Source organism: Egretta garzetta, unplaced genomic scaffold (genome assembly GCF_000687185.1).
Source record: "Egretta garzetta isolate BGI_Z169 unplaced genomic scaffold, ASM68718v1 scaffold200, whole genome shotgun sequence".
NCBI lineage: Eukaryota > Metazoa > Chordata > Aves > Pelecaniformes > Ardeidae > Egretta > Egretta garzetta.
In genome coordinates, this window is record NW_009258379.1 from 1,070,943 (window position 1) to 1,088,736 (window position 17,794).

Genomic DNA, 17,794 nt, shown 5'->3' on the forward strand with positions numbered 1-17,794 from the left:
CCAGTACTCCCCAAAGTTCCTGGTAAAGGCATCCTCACCTGTGCTGGATCACTTCCAGGTCCTCCAGCTTCTCTGGAATCTGCATATTATTCAGCCACTTCTCCTTCTCGTCAATCCAAAGCTCACAAGCATCTGCCTCACTGAACATCTTATAAAGAGCAAGGGTATCCTGCAAGGCCTGTTTACGCAGCCGAGTCAGCTCAGCAACCTCTTTGTACCTTTCCTCTATTCCAGACAATCTGCCTTGCACATCTGGAGATCCGGCGTGTTCCTGCGGTAGAGCCTTTGCTTGTTCGTGAAGCGAGTCGATGGTTGGCCGGTAGCTTGCAATCTCTTCAGCCACATCTTTGTGTTTCTTGACCAGGGACTGAGTGGAATATTCATCATGGCCAACATCATTGCTGGAGACAATTTTGAGGATGTCCAACATCCATGCATCAATGTCATCCGCGTCAGCCTGGAACTGGTGAAGGAGAGAGGCTTCCTCCAGACGCTTCTTCCTAATGGCAGATAACTGTTCCAAGTTAGCCCACTGCTCCCGGATATCCTTAATTCTTTCTCTGATTTTCTCAGACCCAAAATGCTCCTCCGCAATCATGTCTTCACCTTCTTTTATCGCCTGCTGAAAGTGGCCGCTACGTCCACTCATTTCGTCTTCAAACGCCTTATGTTTACTCAAGAGACGGACGACACTGGTTAGGTCCTTCCCATAGTCATCAGATGACAGGATCTGTTCCTTCTCCCTGATCCAACCCTCTTCTTCAGCCATTTCCCAGAAGAATTTCCAGAGGCGCCGGGACTCCTCCAAGCGGGCTCGGCGCTCGGCTGCAAGCTGGCACAGCTCTTGGTAACAGAACTCCATGTGAGCGACGCGGTCCCTGATAACCTGCGGGTCACACGGTTTGTAACCTGTTCAGATAGAGAACATACATTACAACTAGGACTGATTCGTTTTCCTCTCTACAGCTGGGGCATACACAGAGTTCTGAATTCTTGTTTGTTCCATCTATGAAGTTCACGTAAAAGAATTCACAGTCGAGTCTCCTGAAAGTGAGTGTGAAGCTCCAACATACAACAACACAGATCAGAAAATACTGTTCTTTGCATGAAGACAAAAAAACCCCAAAAGTAAAGATATTCATGGCTGTTTCCAGTGAAACAAAATTCATTACTCCAGGTTTATATACCAGCTTCATACACACAACTGCACAAGATGAGCACCGTTTAGTCTTGTTGATGACACTGGTTTAGTGGAATTGCTTTTACTTAGCATAAATTGGGTCAGTATCATACTGGGTCCAATATTTGTATTGTTTGCGTTACAAGCACAGAACGGGGAATTAATGGTGACTACTACAAAGTTACAGCAGCTGCTGGTTAAGGATTGTGACATCCCACACAAAACGCAATGCCGCAATGAATCCTTGAGCAGCTACCTGGACAAAATTAATCATTGACACAGTGAGTAAAGAAGGAACAAATGAAGCTGGATTCTCTTATTCTGGTGCTGAATTCAACCTAACGTGCCTTGCAGAACTAATGAGGCTTATAGATAACCTGGTATGTAATTAAGACAAAAAGGACGTGTTGGCTGCTAGTTACCTTCTCCATCAGTGGCAAACTTCTGAGCAGATGCATTGACCCCTCTCACTCTTTCAGCCTGAATAGCAATGTCAGCTTCCACAAGAGCATGTTTCTGCAACAGGTCTTCAACTCCTAACAAATGTTTGCCATAGTCTTGAGACAGCAGAAGCACCTGATCAAAATATAAAAGACAAGTAAAATGGGCTGAAGGCCATAAGCTGTTTGTTTCTTAATGACTCCAGGCATTACACTGTTCTCTGTTGCTACGCTGACTGAAGTCCAGAGAAACACCAGGCCCATAAGGAGAGCTATTTCAAATGCATACAGACATGGCTGATACAAATTTGAGCCAGTACTTTTAAAATCACTGGCAACCATGAAGAACTTGACTGCTGTTTAATGCAGTTTTAAGTCTGGGATGATGAGAAGCTAAGTTAGCTCAGCAAGACCAAAGAAAGCACTCAGTCCAGGTGCTTGGAGCTGCCACTGAGCTGCACACATCTTTCTTTCCTCCCACAGCTTCCAAGTTCTGCTGGCTGATGGACAAGAACAAAGTCGTGGTCCTTTCCCTTCCCAGATCCCAGGAGAACAGACAGGAAGAAAGTCATGCTTTTTAAAGCACAGAGGTGAAGAGGTGACTTGTTCCCCATGTAAATTGTGATGAAGGGAGATTATTTAATTCCCTTTCACCAAAATTGTCATCCTTACCCAAGCACTGTGACCAAAGTCTCTGGCCCTTATGAGAGAGGCATGACGCTGAAAAGTAGCTTTTTATAGGAGCAAACTTGTTCTTCCCATTACTTCTTTTTAATCTTTATTTTTAAAAAATCGTCATACGGTATAAGGAATTTGTTTGCTGCTCTTGAATGTGTATCTTCTGCATTTGTCTATTAAACCAGAGGGGCAAAATGAATCTTAAAAATTTATAAAAAAGGACATCTACAACTCTCCAGAATATTTGGTCTACGTTCTCAAACAGCTACCTACCTTCTCTCACACCTACCTTCATCTCATCCATCCAGTCCATAATGTACAGCATTTCCTGGAAAATCTTTTGCAGACCGAGATTCATCTCCAGCCGCTGTCTCCGTGCCCTGAGCAGCTCCAGGAGATACTCCCATAGGCGTATAACGTTGTCTTTTCTCGCAGTAATTCGTTTGATATCATGGTAATTTTCAGTCTCAAGCTCCTTTGCAACTGCAACCACAGCCTGGACTCGTTCTTCATACGCTGCAATGTCTGTTTCAATGGCCTCGTGCTTTTTTGTTGCAGCCTCTACTGCTGGAAGGTCAAAGCCAAAATTATCCTGTAAAGACAGAAATGCTTCTTCAGTAATGGCTGCTGAGGAGAAAAGGGCTACTGCTCGTAACATGATTTCTGGTTGTGCTGGACACACTTGTTAGCAAATTTGGGATCTCAAAATGGTCTGAAAAGTCTTCTTTAATGAAATCAGAGATAGCTCTGATAACCAGAAAACCACTGATAAAATCAAGGGATCATTTACTGTCTTTTGGGGAAGAATCATGGTGGCCACCAGGACTAAGCCAGAGGGCTGGATTTTTTTTAAAGTCACCTCTAATATTAAAAAATAAAATTAGTTCCTGGGCTAATTCCACTGAACTGACCAAACTATTCAGATAAAGAAAATCTTGACTGTGGGTAGATAATTCCACATCAATGTCTCCTGAGTACAGACAGATAGATTCAAGGAAGGGACATCCCAAATGCATGAAAGATAGGACATACAGTACATACACATATACAGTAAATATACATTTGCATACACATACAACAAATATAAATATACATAGATTCAGTAAAATACGAGGCAGAGAGGAGGAAACATTCTCTTTGCAAGAACTGTATCCTGTAATTACTCATGGGAATGATTTTAGTCACACAGACAATTTCTGAAAGCAGCACCTGAGAAACAAGACGTTGATTTTCACTCAGCCAAGTTTCTCTCATAGCTGCCTTGCGATCAAATCTGCGTGCAAGTTGTTCCAGTTTCTCTTGTCTGATGAGCTCGTTTCGCAGTGCCAGTTCTCTTTCATGTTCAGCTTTTTCCAGTCTTTCCCAGGCCTGAAGACGTGGAGAAAAAACACGCATCTTCTAAACACACATTCTTATAGGATTATGATAAATCACATCTTCTTTGCATGAAATCAGGACTGAAGTCATGACAGCCAAGTTTCACAAAACTGGCTTATTTATTTATATGCCAATAAATCTGGTTTATATTGGCTGGCCTGACACCTTGTCTGCTAATATAAGCGCATGACTTAACACTTTTTCTCAATTCATTCATTCATTCATTTTCTGAGCAAGGGGTATAACACTTGTTCATCTCAGATATATTTTCTCAAGTTCATTTGGGTTTTGCCTCCAACAAAGCCTAAGCAAACCACCTGGCTTGAATGTGTAAGAGAGTATTTGTTTAAAAAAAACCCCACCATCTTTTGAGCGCTACTCCCAAATAAGCAGATTCGATCTTCCTCCTCTAGGAAATAAGAATTTGAGATTCATGCCCTCTCACCTCTAAAATCAACATCCAATTGTTGTGCTTTATTACATCCACTTTGGAAAAGAAAATAACTGCAGAATTCGGTTACTTTTGGTGCATACAAGTCCTTTTTTCCCCCCAAGCCAAAAGTTACTCACATGCATGACATTAATATTACAAAAATAAAAAGTCTTAGAAGCATACTGAAAGCTAGCTAATCACCTTTCAGGTCTTCTTACAAACAACAAAAATACCCACAATTAAACTCAAACTACCCTAGATTCTTCTAAATCCTAACAGATGTGAAACTGCCTGAAACCCAAGTATTTTAGGCATTCACAGGCATGGGGGCTTAATGCAAACAGGAGAGCTGTGCAGTTTACTGCTCTCGAGGATGTAGAGGGAGGCCACAGACACCCACAACAGCTGCTCTGGGAATGCCAAGCATGAGTGAACACAAACGAGGAAAGCTCACGGTTTTAAGCTGTTTGTTACCCTTCAGAGAGCTTGTCAGCTCTGCTGCTGTTCTGCCAGCTGCACCAGCAGAAAAAAGAGCTGCGTAAACCCTGAGAGGGAACCCACAAGATGGGTCGTGGCGCTTCCTTCACTCTCCCACGCTGTGGGCAGCGGGGCAAAGGGGGAGGGCTGCAATACCTGGATATTGTTGCTACTTTCTGTCAGTTAACTCTAATAGCCAGGGCCCTGGAGGGGCGAGGCAGGGCTACTAGATCCATAACCAACTGCACAGCGTGACTGAGCAGTTTCCCAGCACAGAAGATCTTCCAGATGCTGAGGATACCCAGGGACTTGGTTTGGATTTAGTGAGTTGAGCTGTAAGAAAAGGTCACCCCACCTCTCCCATCCCTTATGGTCCCCCACGTCAAGGCTGGAGATGGCAAATGTATTTCTTGCCAGTACACCGAGAGAGACGGAAAGAAAACAACAAACGCCTGAGCCGCACAGGAGGAGCTGGCTCAGTTTACCTTGTTGATGTCAGAGATGAGTTTGCCCTCCCTTGGCATGTATACTTTCTGATTGTTGGCTCTCATTTTGCTTTGGATGGTAAAAAGCAGCACTTCTAGGTTTCCTTTTTCTGTAAATCTAAACAAAATTTTGCAAAATAATTGAGTTACAATAAAGCTTTCATTGCTCCTAAGGTTTTATAAAGCACTTCCTTAAAATATTGACATTATGAATGGAGCATTCAGATAAACACCTCCATCTTGTGTGAAAGCTGGAAGCAATTGAAATAGCCCACACATCCCCTGGAACCAGTTGGGTCAAACAGCAAAAGAAACTTCACAGAAGTCAGTTGTCTGCGTGTTTAGATTTAAACCCCCTCGGGGGACAGAAGACTGCATTTTTTTTTATTCTACTACGTGCATTGCCCTAGTTTATCAACTCAAGAAATGGAAGTTTTATTTAAAGCCCACTGCAGTCAATAAACTCTTCCCACTGTTTTCCCTGAGTACGCCTGGGAAATAAACAAACTGCATAGGTACTAGGGAATAGACTGCAATTTTAGGAGATGTCTGGATACTCTGTGATGTTTTGGATTGTGATTATTATCCATTAGAACTTATATCAGGCAAAAATAATAAACAGATCTGAGATCATAATGCTAAAAGAAACTTTCCAGAAATAGCAGTTTTGGTTATATCCGGTTTAGTAAAGCATAGCTATGCTTTACAAAGCCTGACACGCTTCCTCTTGACTTTGGATAAGCAGTAAGATTCCTTTAATAGCGGTGTATCAGCATTATACACTGCTAGCAAGCATGACCGGTGATACTGCTATACCAACGTGGCATGCTATTAGCACTCGTATAACAAGGCAGGTGTCTCAGTGAAGTGACAGCGTCCAGGACTCTGAGATCCTGCAGGTGACACACTTTTTGTTGGGGTTGTTACTGTCTGCACATTGAATAGCATAAAGCAAACAGGCCCTCAGTATTGTGATGGGTGCCAATTAGAAATACGATATCTGGGTTTGTTCAGAAAAATAAATCCTTAAGCCAAGATTAAAATTACTTGGATGTGTTTGTTTTTAAAAAAATCAATGATTGACTAAACAAAACAAGACCACTGTTGTTTTAAGCCAAGATTAAAATTACTTGGGTGGTTTCTCTACTGTGCGGTAAGTGTTGAATGCCTGCAGCTGCTGTTGCACACCGACCAGCGAGTTGGCGAATTTGCGATTGTTGAGGATGATAATGGTTTGCTCAATCCACTCAAGAAGGTCAGAAGCCAGCGATTCGTATTTTTCAATCATTTTCTCTGTTTCAATGGCATTGTCAAGCACCTGCAACAAGCAGCACAACATAACATGAATAACAAGGGCAGCGGTCTTCAGTCATTTAAATCCAACAAGCTACATAAAAGAAACTGTTGAGAGACTTGACTTGTGAATCAGACCCCTCGCTCCCGAGCTCCACAGGGGCTGGGATCTCGGAGGAATGAGGGCTCTGCATTTTTCAGCAGTGAATTCCCATGATCCCACGGCAATAGAGGGGCAGAGCTGAGGCTACAAAAGGATTCATGTTTAGTCTGCCAGCTGTAAAGACAGGGGCAACTTTGCCAAAGGGCAGAGAATGACTGCACATTTTTTAAATGAAGGACTTTTCTAGGCTCCAGAAGAGAGAGAGACCCAGAGGGTGAGGAGCAGTTAATGAGAAAGGAAAAGCAGCAATGATGCAAAATTAACAAGCAAAAATACAACACTGGCCAAATGTTTTCTAATACGAGGCAGCTGGAAATTTACTCCTCACGGTCATATGAGAACATTTAACATTCAAAACATGTTCAAAGGCAAAACTAAAAGCTACCATATAGTGGACTCCTAAAAAATGCCCAAGAGGAAAAAAAAATCAGAAATATTTCAACTGCTTTATAACAATTTATAATTTGAACTTGCAAACCTTTCCGATACGTTTTCCTTCAACAGCTAAAGCTTTCATCTTGGAGAAGTAGTGGTAATACGTCACCACATAGGTGATGATTGACTTTTCATCAGGATGATCCACACTGATATCTGCAAACCAAAGAAAAGTTTTCTTAGCATAGCGAGGGTGCGTGGGTTAAAATGACAAAGCTCATAACGCAAAAAGGATGCATGAAGAGTCAGAGAGGTGAGTTCAGTGGCAGTTCTGCTCCTAAGATTTGTGTCCTGATCAGAAATAAATTCAAAAGCTTTGGACTGGTTCTGGATTACTTGGTGGTGTACGGTTTTGAACTCTGTCACTAAGAAGTGCTCCTTCATCTCTCTGTCTTAGCGCGGACTGTGGTTAAAGCATGCGCCTGTGGGCTAGGGGCCTTTGGGTCTTAGAGTCAGGCTCCAGACTTTGCCACAGCCTGAGCACGGCCAAATAACTTCTCTAGTGTCTGTGTGAGTTGTCAGAACTATTGTTAATTGAGAGCTTCGCTGCTATATCAGTATTTGGAGGGAGGAGTTCAAACCTAATTACATGTCTGTCCAGGCAAATCTTCTGAGAGATACAGATGGAAAACAAATGATTTCCTTTCCTGCAGCAATTCTGAGGCACTGGAAAATAAGCAAGCAGAAACTCGCCCAAACACCTAGCCTCTATTTGCCCTGTGACAAGAAAGTTTCTTGCCCTAGCACCGTGAGCACGCCTTCCAATACGCATGAGCACACACACTCTCATGAAAGCACAGGCTAAAACTCACTGACATCTGCGAAAGAAGCTGCTGACTATTTGCTGAAATCCACATAATTCATCTTGCAGCTCACAGAGAGTGTTTCTCAGAGCAGGTCAGAAGGATGCCTCTAACTGGAATGACTTTATGTATACATGGCCAGTCCAGTGATCTTGTCAGATAGGGGAAAATAAACACAGGATTAAGGGCTCTGGTGCTACTGCTGCTCAGCCCTCTGCAGGAGACATCTTTCATTCTCTCCTTCCCTCCCTGGCTGGATCACCGGATGAGTCAGCAGCATCCAGCTTGTCTTTAACACAAAAAGCTATCACAAAGCTGCGCCCTGCAACAAGGAGGGGTGGGAGAAAAGAGCCCACAAAGAGCCGTGAAGTGCTGAAACTGCAGGAATTCTTACCCTCGGGGTCCAGCAGCTTAGTAAGACCAAGGTGTTGCTCTGCAAGGTTAAAAGCATTCTGCAGATTGTAGTGTGCATTTGATTTCTTCAGCTTGTCAAAATCAATCAGATCAGGCCTAGACAGGATGGAAAATTCTTTAGATTTCCCAAAGCACAGTGCAGTCACCCTCAAATGAACAAATGAACTAAAATCTGCAATCCTCAGAAAACCTGGGCCCTCATGCTGCCAAGGTTTTGCTTGCCCCGTAGCCCTGTGCACTTCAATGGTGGTATTAAAGGAATGAAGCGATGCCTAGCACATGCCATGGCAGAACCTAGCCCATGAACAAAAAACGGAGGAAAATTCACCCAAGATAAAGGTGTCTTGGAAAAGAAAGGCCAATAACTTCACCTGATCATGCCTATGAGCAGCACCCCCAGCCATGTCAAAGTCTAGCACCAGATTTTGCCATCCCTGCACAGGGATTTCTTTCCCCTCCAGGCTGCTGTTGTGTGTCGTGTCCTCCTCCCGCCCCTGAATTCTGGGTGACCAGACCCGATCATCGGTTACTCAACTCAGAAACTTTTCTTCCAACCTGGTCAGTCACAAACCAAAACAGTCACGTGTATAATTTATTCTCTTGAAACCAAACACAACCTGTTTTGACTTGTGGTGTGAGAAGCTGTTGCCCAGATGAGCTCACAGTGACCACAAGAGCTGTAAAGCTCTAAAGCAAGGCAAGTTGCTGTAAAACTCTCAGTAATTCTTCAACTTTCTCCTCTCCACAGATTTTAACATCAAGCTACAAGGTAACCCAGTGCACACTGCAGCAGTCCAAGCTTTCCCAATCCATAAAGACATTTACCCACACCTACCTGTGCTTATGTATTAGTGCGTTGAAAGCCATCCCGTCCCTCCAGCTCGTTGTGAAGTTGTGGATGTTGACATTGGGGTAACTGATGGAGCAAAAAGCAAAGAGAGCGCAATCAGTACAGCAACCCTGCGGCAGCTGGGCACACTCGGTCACTAAAAGCTGGTTGCAGGAGCCACACACTTATTGTAAACCTAAGGGTGGGATATTACCGTCCCGTGATGGGTGATCTATCACTGCGACTGTTCTCTCATCACAGACTGACACTAGAGGGAAGGGCACCTCATTTACTCTTGCAAACCCCGCAGAATTGATACGCGTTCCAGAGAAAGGCTCTAACTGAACTTCAAAGTAATCACCAGAAGCTACGATTTTATAACTTGCTGCCCAACCTGCCACCCGTGAGGTTTCAAATCCCTGCAATTCTAAGGCCTGCTCCTGATTTAGCTGCTGGCAAAGAATTATTTTCAGGTACTCAAAAGATCACATTCAAGAGAAGAGCAGGAACAGCTGGAGAAACAGAGGGGAGCAAAACCTGAGGCTGCAGGTGCCTCAGGAGCAGTGATACATTCAGTTTTCCTTGAAATTGTCTGCTCTCCCAGGGCATCTTCGAGGGCTGACCCTTGTCACTGTCTGACTTTTAAACAAAGCACATATGACAGCCACCACTGTGCCCATGGGTACACAGACACTAAATTCATTTGTTTGGTGATCTGGGTATTTTGCAAGTCTCCAAAAATTTCAGGCTGCTCACAAACCACTTTCATAAGAGTTTGTGGAAGAAGATGATGAAATACCACGAGAATAATGCTGAGGTGCCCCAAGTCATCACAGGAATGTCCAAGTTTTTTGGGGGAAACATATGGAATCTCTACAAATGGATATTTAATTATGCAGGAAGGTTACTGACAGAGAAAGACATTTTGGAAATATTTCCATATATAAGGGAAGAGGGAAAACTTGGTGGCAAACATCTGAAGCATCATTATTTCTCCAGAATAGCGTGAGAGAGAGTCAGCATATTACTATATACTCATGGATTATCAGATTGGTATGTTTATCACACAGCATTAATATAACAAATTCAGAATTTTCTGACTCGTAAACATCAATTCACTTCTCTTGCTTGAATCCACTTAAGGAGAGATATGTGTTTGCCCATTTAAAATTATTTCAATGAAAACTCAAAATGCTGTAAGAGCTTTAGAGATAATCACTTAATCCACACTCACCCAGCTGTCTTCATCTGGCACCACAAAAGCAAAGCATCTTTAGCAGATTTCTTCTCCTTATTGTCCTCAGTTTCAACACTGATATCTTGGATCTAAAATTAACATAGAAGTTTTAAATATTTCTCTGAGAAAAAACATTGTTTGCCTTTTCTGAAGAGATGAAAGGAATTATATCAGAATACAAGTAGTGAAGGAAACCTATGATGACAGGCAGGGCGCAAGTAGGTGAATGCTTTGCCTCATTTAAGAGCATTCATGCCAAAAGAACACTTCATCTGCCCTTATTTTACTATGGGATTACTCTTTGTTTAGTCCATTGACAAAACAGTTTAAACTTCATGAGAAAATGTTATTTCCAACTGCCAAGGCAAACCCTGCCCTACACAGCATTACGGCTTCACCCTGCGAGGTGTCTCCTGCCGGATGCCAGGCACATCCAGCTCGGTGGAGCCGAGGGGGCTGCAGCAAGCAGGGCTCCTCATGAGGGGATCCCCAGGTAAAAGCTAACCAGCAGCTTCATAGGAGCAAGTGATTCTGGAACCTCAAGCTTGGAGGAAATAGTGTTCTCCCTTAGCAGCATCACAACTATGTACTCCAGTTTCTAGGCTGTTATCCGGTTTTTAAAAAGAGGGAGGGGGAAAAAAGTGGGGGGGGGGAGAAGGAAAACACTTTGTATGCACAAATATATCTGATTTTATGGATATAGTTCACTGGTTTTTAAAAAGACTATTGTAGCTTCAGCAAAGTTCCACTGCTGCCACTGAAAGTTAGGCAGACACTTCCGTGTGAGGAAAACACCGGGCAACACCAAAATTAAGAGAATGTTAAATTTATTAAATATTTATTGCTTCCAGCCTTTTTTAACTGAGAGCAAAGACCAATGCACAACTTGCTGGAAAACAAGAAACCAGCCTTTAGCTGGGACCCTAAAACAATTCCTGTGGGCACCCTTAATCTGCTTCCATGCAAAGTCAGCCAGGTTAATGATAATCACCACAGAGGTGAAGAGCAGCTGAGCGTAGCATTTCCTCCTAACTCTACAAGAGTGTATGGGTCTATGACTGGAGCTTCATATTTATTAGTAATTTAAAAATAAAACCAGATGACTCTCCACACAGGGAACTCCCACTGGCTGCCACTACAGATCAGCAGCACCATGAAGGCTAATTTATCCTCTCCCCTCAGCTCTGGAGCACGTCCTGCCAGACGCTGAGCACCTTTCACTCCCATCATCTCAGAGGGCCTGGGAGTGCTCCATTCTTAAAAAGCACAATAAAGCATATTATGAAGAAGTACGGAAAGCTCAAACGCACGTATATATATGTGTATGTATGCATCTTTACCTGGAACCTCAGGATAATAGTCCAAATAAGGCCAAGTGTCAGCCTGTGATTCCCATCCACAATATCATGAGATCCCATGTTTTCTAGGTGCACTCTTTGCTCTTTCAGGAACTGCAGGGCTTTATCAACATTCTCCAGGCAATGGATGCGCATCCTTCCTTTAGTCGGTTTAGGCTAGAAGGCAAAAGGGAGAAGAAAAACAGGTATTACTGTAGATGGAAGGAAAAAACCAAAACCAGTGCTTGTTAACTCTTCAGTCCAGGCAGGCGAGTCACCACGTTGCCCACTCCTAGCCAGTGATATTCTCCGTACTGAATGGGCAAAACTGCTCCTTGCACCTCACGGTGCATTTGCACAAGGCTAATGGTAGCACATGGCAAGCCCGTGATGGACATGCCAGCATCCTAGACCTCAGCCGCACGCACTGGGCACCGACTGCATTTGCCTTTCAAAGTATTTTCATAGAATCATAGAATGTTTTGGGTTGGAAGGGACCCCTAGAGGCCATCTAGTCCAACCCCCCTGCAGGAGCAGGGACACCGCTAACCAGATCAGGTTCCTCACAGCCCCGTCCAACCTGGCCTTGAATGCTTCCAGGGAATTAACAGTCACAGGTGGAAGGTGAGGGTGTGTATATTTGAGGAAATTATGGAGTGAGAAAGGTGTTAAGGATGTTTTTAGGCAGTGGATTTAAGAAACAAATCTCTAGGAAATGGTGCTTTGTTTGTTCTGTGTCCCATAAGCAGTTTGTTTTCTATTGTCTTTTGCAGTCTGCAGAATTGAAATTATATTGAAAGGCAATAGCTTGGCATTACTGAATTAAAACATTAAATTTCTGTTTAACTGATCCAAAATGTTTCATTTCAACTGTATTTGCATTTTAATTTGGGTTGCCTGTTGTCTCTGTCTTCAGAGCAGAGCAGAGGGGCAGAATCCCCTCCCTCGACCTGCTGGCCACGCTTCTCCCAGTGCAGCCCAGGGTACGGTTGGCCTTCTGGGCTGCCAGCGCACATTGCCGGCTCATGGCCAGCTTTTCATCCACCATTTGCCTGCTTCCTTCCTTCCTTCATGTTTTCTGTCTAGTACATCCATTCACTAGCTGGAAGATAAATCACTTTGTTAGGCTCATGCCACACCTGTTACATCTTCCCCAAAAGCCTTTTTTCTCTAGCACAAGTTCTTCCACACTTAAAAAGAAGATTCTGCAAAGATAAATATATGCAACAAACTGATAACTGGTGCACGCATGCAAGAAAGGGAATAGGTAATGAATGCTCCACAGAGTATCTGTAAATACAGGTACACACTCTCCAAAAAAGCAACTCAGATTTGGACTGTAAGCTACTGAGTAAAACTCCTTGGGAGAGAAACGTCACTGCTTTTCTTCTGCTCAGTTGAAGTAGGATAAATAGTATGAAAAGAACAGAAGAGATTTATTCCAAGCCATTTCTTTGTAGGAAAAGAAAATAAAAACAATAATAAAAAACATCAGCCACACCAACATAACACAATTTTATGAAGGCCCAGGGCAAATGACAAAAGCCATGAATATATTCACAGCATGTAGAAGTCTGCTGTAAAACTGAATAAAATTGAAGCAACTTTGTTCTGCGTGCAAGGATTACAGCTGAATAGCCTGTTCAGTGCTCACTGAGATGTCACCAAAGGTACTCAGCCAAACTACTAATTGACATAATTTCCTTGTTTTCTGCAGTGAAGGTAATTAACTGGCCAGGGAAATAGCTCAGGGAAAATCCTCACCGCAGACTGCATTCAAGGGGAAGAGCTTCAGCCAGAGCTCTATTACGGTCCCTAGAAACAGCAGCCTGTGTAACAGTGTGTCATAAAGACGAAGCGTTTGCTAGAAAGATGCCCTTCCGGCCCCGTAAGCCCCGAGGTCATGAGTTTCGCTTCAGCTTTCAGTTAGCAGGGTTCCAGAGGCCGGGTAATGATGCAGAGAAAGTCAACCCACAAGTCCCAGCAAGGGTGAGAATTTCCAGGAACCTGCCACTGCTTTTGGATATCAAAATATCCCTCCGAAGAGGCACACACTGCATGGACACCCCATGCACAGAGCATATGCCCCAAATGCTGCCAGGATAGGATGAAGAGCCATAGCATGAGTGGGAGCAAGAGGGAGGTTACAGGGCTGGCTGTAACCAACGGGAGATCCCTCGCATGGACAATCCGGGATCCATCCTTTTGCTGGTACCATCAGCCACCCAGGAGTGCGGTGAGCTGGACCACAGGTTTAACTTAGTCTTGCAAAATCCAGGCAGGAAGGCTGTTTCAGGGCAGGAGAGGCAGCGCCCAGCTGCGGGGGAAGGCGGAGGGGAGGCTGCACCAGCTTATACAAGGTGTGCTCACTTTGATGCTGATGTTCCCAAAACACAGGAACGACTGTGACTGTGGCCATTTCTAAACAGCAGTGGCAGACCTGACCCTGTCCCCCACTTTAACGTGGCCCTTCGCACTTAGCCGTAGCTGCACTGCCTGTAATGCCTCAAGTTACTGAGCAGAAAATGGCTTTAAAAGCTCTTTTTTGGAAGGTCCAGCACCAAGGTGACAGAGCTAATACCATTCACATCAGGTGTTTTATTTAGTTCCCAAGACCGCCTGCTCCCACCCACACTCTGTATGACGACATACGCTCCGATTCAGAATCCAGAGAACAGAACCTTCAGGTTATTAGCCCGATATTTTCTCCCACAAACACAAGGATGGTGTGTGAAGCAGCAGAGCTCGCACAGCAAACTGAACAGGACGCTACTCCCTGTTGAGCAGGAGCGGGCTGGCCTGTGTCTTCTAGTGCTCCAGTACCAGCTGCACCTTCTGGCTCAGAAATTCGCTATCGGGGCTGTAACCGTTCATTACCAGTGTCATCGAGGGCTGTTCAAATTGCGACTTATTAACGGCCTGAGAAGGCACTTCAAATTTCTGCCTGGACGAGAACGACAGTGGCACCCGGCCAAAAAAACGTCAGGCACCCCGAGAAGGCGGAAGGTTCCGTTTTTCTGTCCCTGCGCACCGGCAGCCCGCACGGTTTAACCCACCGTTCTGCAACAGAAAGAGGAAGAGGCGTCCCAGCCCGGTTTGTCCAAGGTGTGGCTGCGCTTGCCACACTCCCCTGCCCAGCCTCAAGATGAGACATAGCGAGACGCAGCTTCCCCCCTCACTGGGCTAACACGGATCCAGAAATCATCCAGAGGGAAAGCAAGCCGGCTGAATGCATCCCTTAGTGTATTTACCTGCACTCAGAGCCTTCCCATGCACATTATCAGGAAAATGTTTTACATCAGAAATCTGCCCTTTCCCAATAGAAAACGTGACAGAACTCATTACAGAGAATCTGCTTAAACGGTTTGACCTTTGAGCATCCAGGAATTGTCAGGAATTTACTACTCCTTTATATAGCTATGGAAGAAACTGAGCTAAATGCTCAATTTCATGCTGAAAACAATTCTCAGCTTTATTTTTCTGTTTAGGAGAAGCTGGTTAACTGTGTGTGCAAACAAAATTACAACTGTCTTTTCATACTGGCTGGATTCTTTCCCGCTTTGCTCAGTGAGACTATTGCATGCTATCACTTTCTTTCCAAATACTGTGCTGTACAGAGGACCTTATGTAGTAAGGTCTGGGCTAAACACTAGGATTGGGAATCAAGCTGAGCAAAGACAGGAAGATGTAGATGTTGCCCTTATCGGATGCTCTCGTTCTGAATTTCTCCAACACACCTCCAAGGTCTCTGGGTTTTCATCATCGAAAATCGCAACAGCTTCTGAAAAATGCAGGGTTTGTGCAAATGAGGCTGGAGGTCTTGCAGAGGGCAAAGAGCAGTCCTGCTTCCCTGCTTAGTGTCCTAAATCCCAGACCCTGCTCCACAGGCATATGGCTCCAGCTCCAGAATCTGAATCCCAGTTTCAACAGTAAGAAAACAATTCCTGTTTGTTCTACCGCTTCAGTAAACACACCACATTAAAATAATTCTCTAGGCTAGTTTCTGGGTTTGTTTATTGCTTTCTTATCATTTGATGCTTCTTGTCTTGATTTTAACCCTTCTGCATAAGCTCCTACCTTTAGATTTCTGCTTGGGTGTTACGGAGATGTCAGAACCTAACCAACACCAGCTAAAATAAACTCCAGAAGGCTGAAGAACATCAGCAAGTGGATGCTACGTGCCAGTCCTCCTGGAATATTTTTGGCATGTGTAATTGTCTCAAGGTTTAGTGCATTGCGTTATCTGTATTCTTGTTTGCAGAAGAAGGTGTGGTGGAATGTACTGTTCAAACAGAGACTGCTGTCCTCCGTCCTGAGATAACGAAGCTACAAAAAGAATTTCTGGTGGTGCAGGCAGCTGCCAATGCGATACGCAAACGGTGATGCAAGCGCGGATCCAGCGTTCTCAGTGGGTGGCTCCTGCACCCTCCCCACCCGAGCAGCTGCGTAAGCTCTGTTTGCATTTTTCAAAACCTGGAGTGAAAAATGTAAATGAATCACACGGCAAGAGTCACGCGACTGGTCTGAGCCTCACCACTGCTATCTGACGCTGAAAGTCAAATCTTGGCAGGCAGGTAGGGAGATTTAAACAGAGGTGGCACGGCTGCTGTCCGAATCCTCAAATAATGGAGCGCGTTGGTCTCAGTTGTTCCTGTATGATTAACATCTGGGACCTGCATGAACACGTCAAACCTAACACCTCACTGAAGTAAATGACTTGACATAGAGAGAAATGTGTTTTGAGCAAACTGCAGCTGACAAACATTGAGATCGGTCACCTCCGTCCACACAATGCCTTCATCCACACGGGGTATTTCTACGCATGTCAGAGCTTCCTCACCCTCACAGATGCATTTAGGAAGCTCCCTCTCTTTTCTTACTGTACAGACACCACGCCGTGGGCCATATGTTCAATTCATTAACCAGAGTCTTAAGCCATGGAGCTTCCATTAATAGGAGTGCTTGATGACAAGCGATTACACAGTCACATCCTCATGTAGCCTTAGGTCTTAGCTAAAGACCCGTATTTCTTTGAAAAGATTGCTTTAAATTAGGTAGTTAAGAGCATAGCCATCATTTAAGGAACTGGAGGAAAAACTGATACCCAGCCATTTCCTGACACCCAGTTTTCCTGTCACGCAGCACCATTTTTCACTACAGGGCTTTTCTTACTCACCACTCCCTTGCGCTGGTACCAAGGGGGCTCTCGCAGCACACCCAAAGAAAGAATTTGCCCCGTTTATTTAAACCCATTTTAGATATTCTTTTAACCAAAGAAAATCCAAGCCTTATCTATCCTAGTAAAATCAAGTACACCCAGCAGCATTCCTGAGCAGTGGGGTGCAGTGAACACCGTGGCTAAAACTGCTGCAACGGCTCCCAGGGTGGACTTGGCCCTCTCCAACCAGCCGTCCTCCAGAACCCCCCAGCACGCCCCAGGGATGGGAGAAGGGAGAAGGGATGTTCCAGGCCTCGGGCCGGCAGGCAGCCTGCACACAGCCACCTGCATCTGGCGGCTGTGTTTACTAGCACAGAAACGGGCCAGCTGGCCGCAGTGCCCGGGAACGCTCCTCAGCACATCCAATTTGCCGTTACTGAGACCGTCTAAGGGGCTGGAGAACATTTAATGCTCTGTGCCTGTCAGATTCAGGAGCAGGGAGCATGCTGCTGGAAGCGCTCAGCATCTCACCAGCAAGGAACCTTTGAAGGAGGCTTCCTTTGATTCCTACTGAAACCAACAGGAAGATATTTTAATGGTGCCTGGATCCAGCTGAAGCATCAGACTTCTTTTTTTCCCTTTAATACGTAAAACGACATTCGCAGTGCGGAACCCTCAGTGCTCAGTTTTGCTAGAGCCAAGGATTCACCAAAAAACCACCCAAAACCAAACCAAAAAACCCACAACGAATATTAATAAACACTCACCAGTCTCTCTCCTGAAAGAACTTCCAGAAGTTTGATGAGCATCCTTCCATCGCGAAGGTCGGTGTACAAATCTGTAATTCTGCATGATACGCGTGCCAAGTGGGAATTAACCCACTTTGTGAAAGTCTTCTTCTGAACTGCCTCACGTTCATCTGTTAGGAAAACAACACAAAGTTACTCAAAATAAATCACGGTTCCAGTACCTACATGAAAATGTGATGTTCAAACATGTCTCATAGTAAATAAAAGGTATGGCTTTTTTTTTTTTTTGAAAACTATAAAAAAATT

The 17,794-nt window shown here is 44.4% G+C and overlaps 1 protein-coding gene across 4 annotated transcripts in view; it reads right to left on the minus strand.

Moving 5' to 3' along the window:
• Positions 1-17,794, minus strand: part of SPTBN1 (spectrin beta, non-erythrocytic 1) — a 93,491-nt gene that overhangs the window by 37,173 nt on the left and 38,524 nt on the right. For all 4 annotated transcript variants that reach the window (XM_009640653.2, XM_035896121.1, XM_035896126.1 and 1 more), the window contains exons 2-13: positions 17,507-17,658; positions 11,585-11,758; positions 10,242-10,333; positions 9,014-9,094; positions 8,159-8,274; positions 7,005-7,117; positions 6,201-6,388; positions 5,071-5,188; positions 3,508-3,666; positions 2,588-2,890; positions 1,603-1,756; positions 39-909 (exon numbers count right to left, since the gene is read on the minus strand). In XM_009640653.2, coding sequence (XP_009638948.1) covers positions 39-909; positions 1,603-1,756; positions 2,588-2,890; positions 3,508-3,666; positions 5,071-5,188; positions 6,201-6,388; positions 7,005-7,117; positions 8,159-8,274; positions 9,014-9,094; positions 10,242-10,333; positions 11,585-11,758; positions 17,507-17,658 — 2,521 coding nt within the window. The remainder of the gene's footprint in view (positions 1-38; positions 910-1,602; positions 1,757-2,587; positions 2,891-3,507; positions 3,667-5,070; positions 5,189-6,200; positions 6,389-7,004; positions 7,118-8,158; positions 8,275-9,013; positions 9,095-10,241; positions 10,334-11,584; positions 11,759-17,506; positions 17,659-17,794) is intronic.